Source organism: Sminthopsis crassicaudata, chromosome 2 (genome assembly GCF_048593235.1).
Source record: "Sminthopsis crassicaudata isolate SCR6 chromosome 2, ASM4859323v1, whole genome shotgun sequence".
Classification (NCBI taxonomy): Eukaryota; Metazoa; Chordata; class Mammalia; order Dasyuromorphia; family Dasyuridae; genus Sminthopsis; species Sminthopsis crassicaudata.
The window spans coordinates 74772405-74781665 of NC_133618.1; the positions used below are offsets into that span (position 1 = coordinate 74772405).

The window sequence follows — 9261 nt, forward strand, 5'->3', positions numbered from 1 at the left end:
CTGTTTCCTTTTAATGAAAGTCCCTTTTGGAAAAGCTACAACCTGTCTTGGCTGAATAAAGAGGACAGTGGTTTTTGTTGTTATTATGTGGGTTTTTCCCCTTACATTTTGAACAGCATATATTCAGGAATCAATGTACCCTAGATAAAGGCATATGTTAGGGGCCAAGAGATTAGAACAGATTAAGAATGAAAAAAAAATAGATATGAGGAAGATGGAGAGAGAGAGAATGAGGAACAAAGGTAAAAATGGAAAGTGGGGAGAAAGAACCAAGTAGAAGATGGAAACTAGGCTCAGCTATGGATTTGATCATGTTCTTCCTGATCTATTCAACCCCATACCCTCCCTCAAGTGCTATTTTGCCTTTGTCTGTCAAAGCAAATATTTCTCCCCTCTCACAATGTATGACCTCACCTTTCTTCTCAAACATGTTCACTAGATCTTCCATAGCCACTCTTTCTTCGTTGTTCACTGGATGCTTGGGTTTTTTCCAAGTACTGTTTCCTAGGACAAGATGGTCAGGAAATGTTCCAGCATTCTCCAACTATACAAAGGTTCTAAAGAAAGTCCTAATATCACCTAAGAGAGATCCTCACGTTCTTTTGGAAAAGGACTCTATAGAAGGAAAATTAAGTTCCTTTTATATGGGGCCTTCTTCACTCTGGGGTTTATATCTCACTCCCCTATAGAGAATATATTCCCTGGTGTCTCAAGTTGGATTCCTTAAATCTCTACTTGGACTATTGCTATTGTAGAAAAGCCAAAGACTGAGTCATAGGAGGAAGCTAACAGTCTCAGTCTCACTGACTTCAGGCCTTTCCAGACACAGCTAGAGACACAAAATAAATAAATCTAAAACAATAATTTCCATTCCCTCCACAATTAACTCATTGCAGTGTGCTAGGCATTAGGGAAATCAAAGATTTCACAAAGAATATGAATGTTTTCCCCCAACAGGTTTTCAAGGTAAAACTAAGTCACAGGACAGTCAAAAAGTTACACACACGAACATACACCTGGAGCCCTTTAATAACTGGTATGCACATAGTAAAGCATCTACACACAGATATATGAGGCTCCTCTTCTTTTTTATCCAGAGACAGAACTAAAGATGCATAGAAATAGGGCACCAACTAATGCAGATAGACAAATAGACACAAGGAAACTGAGCTATTCTCTTTTCACACACACAAACACAGAACACCAACTACTCTCTACTTCTCACACTTGAAGCATGTACACAGGGGCACATGAGATCCATAGTCACAGTGATATAGGGCTCCTCTCTTCTGTTACAAACACCAACACACACAGAGCTCCTCTGCCTTCTTTATTTCTCATGTACCCAGATCTAGGGTTTATCTCCTCTCTTTATCTGCTTCTTTCTCTCTCTCTCTCTCTGTTTCTGTCTGTCACACACACACACACACACACACACACACACACACACACACACACAGATCTTCTCTATATAGACATACATAACCACAGGATTCTTCTTCTTTTCCTGTGTTCACACACAAAGAAGCAGGGATGTACTGTTTTGTTTTTTTTTTTTTTTTTTTTTTTTTTCCCCAAAGAGAGATATGAATACAGAGCCCCAACTCTCTGTCCCTTTTATTCCCCCACCCTATACACAGCTCATCTCCTACCAGACACACACACCCTTTTTCACATATAGACACATGGATACAGTTGCTCTCTCCTAAAACACTCAAGTTTGCTTGTCTCCTCTCTCTGCCTTTCCTATGATTCCTTGATGGCAGTTCCTTTCCTCTCTTAATGATCAATAATTGCTCCTGTTTGTTTGTACATGATTATTTGTGCATCGTTCTCCCTTAGTTTGTGAGCTTCTTGAGAGCAAGAACTGGTTTTTCTCTATCTTTGTATCCCCAGCACTTAATAGCCTACTAAATGCTAGGTGACTGACACACAGCTCCTGTCCTCTGACCCACACAGGACCACTCATATGCAGACCATGCACATGCACACATGCTGGACTGCCTGTGCATGTATGCACACACATAAACATACCACAAATCAAGATACCCAGAACTCCTCTCCTACACACAAACAATGCTTCTCTCCTTCCCTCCAACCTTACCCCCCCCACACATATATGTACACCACACAGTGTTCCTCTCTCCTCTTCTGTTGCAAACATAAGATTTCTCTCACACATGGAGACATAGGCTCCTTTCCTCTTTTTAAACAAATATGTGTACACTGAGCTCCTCTTTTTACACAGAGTTTCTTTCTTCCCATACATACAGATTTATATATCTACACATATATGGTACACCTCTCCTATCCTTCCAAGTTCTTTATGTGTCTCTTTCTCTTCCAGACTTGAATGTCCTCTACATATAACATACATGCAGTGCTCCACCTTTTACTCACACAGATAGACTGACACAAAGCTCCTCTCTTCTCTTCACAAACACACACACCCAGGGCTCTTTTTCAAGCATTCATACATATAGCAATTCTCTCTCCTCCCTCTCTCTCTCTCTCCCTCTTCCTCCCTTTCCCCTCCTTCCCTCCTTTCCTCCCTCCTTTTCCCTCCCTCCCTCTCCTTCCTTCTTTCCCTTCCTCTCTCCCTTTCCCTCCTTCCTTTTCCCTTTCTCTCCCTTCCTCCTTCCCTTCCTCCTTTTCTCTGTCTCTGTCTCTGAGTGTGTGTCTCTCTGACTCTGTTTCTGTCTCTCTGCATCTCTCTCTCTCTCTCTAACACACATACACACAAGCATATCCATATCCATGAATTCAGGGATCTTTTCCTTTACACACACACACATCCTTTCTCCTTTGTAACACATAGAGATACTGGGTTTCTCTCACACAAACATAGGGATAAAGGGCTCCACTCCTTTCACAAACACAAATATAGGTCCCCTCTTCTTTTCATCCACAGACTCCAGGCTCCTTTCCTCTTTTCACACACAAAGAAGAACAATAGCTCTTGTTCTCTCATATATGCGCATGCACCCACAGTATTCTTCTCTCCTGTCACACTCATACATAGTGCTCCTTCCCTTTCACACACATGCAAACCTACTTAAAGCTTCTCTCTCTTCACACACCTAGGTTAGCATGTCTCCTTTCTTCTCTCTCTGCCTTTTCTATGATTCCTTGATAACAGTTCCTTCCCTCTATTGATGACCTATAATTGCTCCTGAATGTAGTTTATATTTATACATGATTGTTTGCACATTGTTTCCTTTAGTTCGTGAGCTCCTTGAGAGCAGGGACTGGTTTTTGTCTTTCTTTGTATCCCCAGCTCTTAGCACAATGCCTGGTACACACTAGGTGTTTAATAAATGTTAGATGATTGATCCACATAGTTCCTTTCCTCTACTCCTCCTCCTACTCACATGTAGACCATGCACATGCACACATGCATGACAACACATGCATGACACACACACAAATCTATAAACCTCCTCACTCCTCTTTTCACAGATAATGACAGGGATATGGACACATGCACATACATATATAGGAGTCTTATCTGAAACAGTGTTCTTACTCTTTTCAAGACACAGGAGCCATTCTTCTCTCATACAGATATGTCCTACCCTCACCCACATGTGCACATACATACATACACACACACACACACACACACACACACACACACACAGAGTTTCTAGTCATCTTTACTCACATAAGGCTACATGACACCTCCTTCTCTCCTTTTCAAACGCAAACATCTTTTGAGGTTTTCTCTTAGAGACCAGTAATACAGAGTCGCTCTCTGGAACATACACATACAGCTCCTCCCCTCTCCACCCCCAGATACATACATGGAACTTCTCTACCCTCCTTATCAGTCACAGAGTTTATTGCCAAAGTATCCCAAATATCTTATATGTACAACATTGTTTACATGTTATCTCTTTCATTAGCCTGCAAGCTCTTTGAGAGCAGGAATCATTTTTCTACATTTCTTTGTTTGCCTAACACTTAGCACAGTACCTTGTATATAGCACATAGTAAGCACTCAATAAATGCTCTGTCTCTGAGATCTCACAGATACCTCCTCCTCTTTTTACACACACAGGCAGGAAGATTCTCTCACACACATACACACTTATACATACACATACAAAATCACAGAGGTTCCTTTCTCTTCCTCTGACATATAGTTCTCTCCTTCAATCTTTCACCTACTACATACACGTGCACACATGTGGTTCTCTGCCCTCTCTTCACACACAAACACATGGATAGACATTCAGACCTAGGGATATAGGGTCCTTTCCTCTTTTCACATTCAAACCTCAGAACAAAGATAGGATCACACCTACCTCCAGTACCTCCGTTTTCAATCCCTCCCCTTTCCCCTTTCTAATCCCTGGACAGGGACTTCTCCCTCTCCCTCCCTCAGTGATTGCGTCCTTCTGAGGAGGAGGAGCCTGAGTTGACTCACCAGTCTGGAGCCTCCAGAGAACAAAGGCACCAGCAACTGCCACGTAGTCAAACTTAGGTTCCTGACACCTGCAGAGCTAATGAACTACTCTTCCCAGAAACCTTCTGGTCAAAATACTCTAAGTCCAGAGTCCATTTCCCAGAGCAAAAAGCCCCTGAGGCTGTGAATCCTGGAGGGTTTCTAAAAAGCAAGAACGCTCAGCATTCTGGGAAATGTAGTTTAGGCTTCACTTTTGCCTGTGTATACTGCCCAGTCTTTACATTTAAGGAAGCCTACCACACAATGAGACTGACCTCAGGCAGATCTAAGTAACATTCTAGATTTTATAACATTATAGATTCATTCTTATTCTTTTGTTTTTTCATCACATACACACACACACACACAAATTCACACAGTTCTTTTCTTCTCTGTCACACAGGAAGAAGTAGTTTTCTTCAGCCAATGCCATGCTTACTACCTGTGGTGTCCTGAAAGGCTCTATCCTGGACTGCCTTCTCTTTTTCCTTCATTCCGTCTGGCATGGGATCTCAGCCATTTCAACTAGATTTATCTAATCATGATTTCTCTCCTGAACACTACTTTTATCCTCAAATAACTTTTGGAACATTTCCAAAATATATAAATAATATATATATAAATATATATAATATATAAAAATTATATTAATATATTAACATATTATATATAAATATATTAATTATAATAATTAATATTAATTAATATATAAATATTTATAAAAATAATAAATCTTTCCCCACCTTCATCTTTCCAACTTCCAACTTCCTGTTAAAGATGCAATTTTTCCAGTCAATCAGACTTGCAACCCAAGGGTCTTATCAATTACTCATTCAAATTCACCTATCATATCTAGTCTGCTGTTGTCTTTCTGTTTCTACCTTTAAATTACCTCTCATATACCTCTTCTTCTAACCAGTATCAAATTGTTTTGACATTTCTTATTAGTGGAGTTCAAAATACACTGCTGCCACATCCCCTTCCTTCTCAATTTTTTTCATTATTTTCTCTGAGATTCTTGATCATTGTAATGATTTTTATTATTTTATCTAGGACTATAATGCAACTTTCGTATTTTTATTGATATGGCACTGAACCTATAAATTAATTAGATATTTTTGTTATGTTAGCATAGCACAACTATGTTCAATTAATATCTCTTCAGGCAGTTCTATATTATCTTCCCTCCAGTGCTTTTCCAATGGATCCTGTTGGCTCAAGACCTATCCATCCTTCCTCACCTCTGTATTCTCTCGGAATTCCCAGAAAGTCCTCCTTTCCAGCCCAGGACATTCTTCAGTATTCCAGAAGCCATCCCAAATCCAGTCCCCCTCCTACCTTTTGAACATACTCCCCCAGGCCTTATCTTTGCCCACTTCTACTTGCTATTAAGTGGACCTCCATGGGAAACAGTGGCCATGAGTTTAAATCCAAAGTCTAATCATTTACCATCCTTCTCCAGTCACAGATTTTCTTCTTGGACTCATTCTTCATTAGCTAACATTGTTTTTTTCATGCCAATGATTCTAAATCAACCCTTCCTTCCCACTGTGAACAAAGCTAATTCTAACAAGCAGTAACAGGAATGCAAGGTACACAGTAATACCAAGACTGTGAATGATCAACAGACTTGGATCTTCTCAGTGATTCAGTGATAACATCAAGACTGTAGAATGATCAACAGAGTTGTTTCTTCTCAGTGATTCAGTGATCCAAGGCAATCCCAATAGACTTTGGATGGAAAACACCATCCTCATTCAGAAAGAGAACTATGGACAATGAATGTAAATAAATACATGCTCTGTTCCAAAAAAATTAATTAAAATTACTTAGCAACAGGATTCATGAAACAGATGTGGCCGGCAATTATCACTTTAGAAGTATCCTTGATGTTGGAATGTGTTAGTTACTGTAGAGTTAACTGAAAATTTATGTTTATACTAGGGTATAATTTATTTTACATTGCTGGAAGGCAGCTTGAACATAAGAAGTAATAAACACTCATTTGCACAGGCACTCCAACTTTAGCAACAGGCAAATGACCATCGTAGTTACTTAGCTAAATTGATGGTCCACTTGAGAGAAGGTGCCCTACAGAGTTTATCCACAATATTATCACTCCCCCACCTTTGATACAAAATTTGACACGCTAGCTGGTAGGCAGTGATAATGGAACTACACAGGCTATATGACCTGGAAATGTAGGGATGGCCTTTCAGATTCAGAATGGCCTCTATAGCCATTTAAACTTTCTGCTTTCTACAATAACTCTATAGTCTTTCAACAATTATAAATGTAATGTTTTTAAAGTATTCGATCAGGTTGTAGTAGTCACAGATTCAAAGAATCTCTTTTTTGGACCTCAGGTACCATTCACTCCAATTCATACTTGAAAAGAAAGACCCTCTACAATATCCCCACAAAATCATCCAGTCTTGCTGGGTGGGGGAGAATTCACTCCTTCCTAAAGCAATCAATTTCCTTTTTCTAGCGCTCCAATCAGAAATTTTTCTTTAATGAAGTTTAAATTTATCTCTTTGGAACTTCCACCTTTTTGTACTTAGTACAAACAATTAGGTTCAAGATGTATTTCTATGATAGGTATTGGAACTATCTAAACAAAAAAACAGTACTTGAACTTAAGAGGATTACATTCTACTTGAAAAGGGGGATACAAAACTGACAAAGATAAATCTATATAATGAAATTTAAGGAGAGAGAAAGCATTAATTAGCTAGTTCAAGAAAGGCTTCTTTCAGCAGGTAGTGGCCTTAGAAGGAACCTAAGAGTTCTAAGAGGTCTAGATTATGATTCCTACATTCTAGGAAGAGAAGGAAAAGAAACGAGATGGAATGCCAAATTTGAGAAGGAAAAGCAAACAATTCTAGGTAAGGGCTACTAGGTGATGAAGTGAGCTAGCTCTGGAATAAAGATCTGAGTCCAAATCTGGCCTCCGCTAATAAGCTGTGTGACGCTGGGAAAGTCATTTCAACCTGTTCGCTTCAATTTCCTCATCTCTTAAAAAAAAAATGCAGAAAGAAATGGTAAATCACTCCAATATCTTTGCCAAGAAAACCCAAATGGAGTAATGAAAAGTCAAACATAACTGAACAGTCCATAAAGCAGTATGGTACAGGGAAAAGTGCAAAGAGCCTGGGTTTAAATCTCACCTCTGCCACTACCTACCTGTGTGATCTTAGGCAAGGCACCTAATTTCCCTGCATCTAAAATTTCCTCTTCTGCAAAATGAGTGGTTTGGCCTGCATTCCTAATTTTGTAATTGATTTGACTAGAAGATAGATCTAGAAGAGGAGGCTGGAGCAAAATTGTACAGAGTTTTAAATGCCATACTAGGAGGTTTCCATTTTATCCTATAAATAACAAGGAGGCAATGAAGTTTCTTGAGTAGAAGAATGGCATAACAAAATAAAGGAAAATAAGTTTAATTCCTCTTCCCTGTAACAGTGCACAAAGATAGCCCTCATATCCAAATTGTCTTGTCTTTTCCAGTAGAAGTGCTCCCAGTTTCTTCATTAATTCTTCATGAGGACCTTCCCTCCTGCAGACATTCTCTGGTTGATCAATATCTCTACTAAAATGTAGTTCCCAGAAATATGAAATGACAGATCTGGTCTCACCAGAGCAGAGAACAAGTGGGTCTGGTGAACTACTTGCTGTTGGACCATGTTAACATAGCTTCAGATCACGTTGTTGTTTCCAAAAAGACTCCTTCCAGTTATTTGAACAAGACATTCCATCTTTTGACTCTGGACCTTTTTCTCTGGCTGTTCCCCATGCCTGGAATGTTCTTCATTTCTACCGACTAGTTTCCCTAGTCTCTTTCCAGCCCCAGTTAAGATCTCATCTCTCCTGATTCTTAATAGTAGTGTCTTCCCTTAGTTGAGCTTCCTCCTATATTTCCTGAATATAGGTATCTGCATAGGTCTTTCCCTTTATATTGTGATCTCCTTAACAACTTTGTATCCTCAAGATTAGTCAAGCAGCTGACACATAGAAGACTTCTTAACAAATGCTTACTGACTGATACTTCTGGTTCATACTGAAAGTGCAGTCCACTAAGACCGCTGGCTCTTTTTCCCCACCCAAGGCTGCCTCGCCATATCTCCTTTATTTACACTTGTCATTTATCTGGATGCTGTGCTCCTATATTCCCCAAATCCTGTCCAGCCGCAGAATTTATCTAGACCGTCTTCTCCACAAGCATCAGCTGCTTGGGAACGTGAAACAATTCCAATGTAAGGAAACATGAGTCATCCAGAATCCTAAGGGACGCCTCATTGGAGAGTGATGCCGTCCCTGCCACTCTCTATGTGGAAACGTCAGCTGTGTGTGGTGACTTGCTATTTTATCCCTAAGTTTGCTGCCTCAATAGTCTTTCTTGTGACAAGTGGATTTAGTAATGCAGAAAGCAAAGTTAATGCCCTGAGAAATGGTTCCCCTCAGATCCTACTTGTGGGGAAGTGCATCAGGGAGAATAACGCCTCATCCAGCTTTCCCAGGCCTTCCGCAGGCCGCACCTCCATCCCTACATCCGGTCTGCACACACACTTCTTCCTGAAACTGACGGGGCCGGGACGTAAACAACAACAAATAAAAAAGCACTTTATGGCACCCAACAGCGAAGATGCTCCAATCTTGTTTCTCCCTCTTCTCCTCTCCCTCTCTCTCCTTCCCCTCCTCTTCTTCTCTCTCTCCCTCCCCCCTCCTCTTCCACTCTCTCCAGCTGCAGGAGAGACCACGACGTCCGCGACACGTCCTCTGACACAGGCGGCCTCTCCTCCGGCCCGCACCCC

General features: G+C 40.4%; 1 protein-coding gene across 1 annotated transcript in view; it reads right to left on the reverse strand.

The window, feature by feature from the left end:
* LOC141554572 (zinc finger protein 69 homolog) overlaps positions 1-9261 on the reverse strand; it is a 39020-nt gene that overhangs the window by 29581 nt on the left and 178 nt on the right. Inside the window, exon 2 of the mRNA XM_074286586.1 lies at positions 415-504. Within this exon, the coding sequence (XP_074142687.1) occupies positions 415-448 (34 nt within the window). The 5' untranslated portion in view covers positions 449-504. The remainder of the gene's footprint in view (positions 1-414; positions 505-9261) is intronic.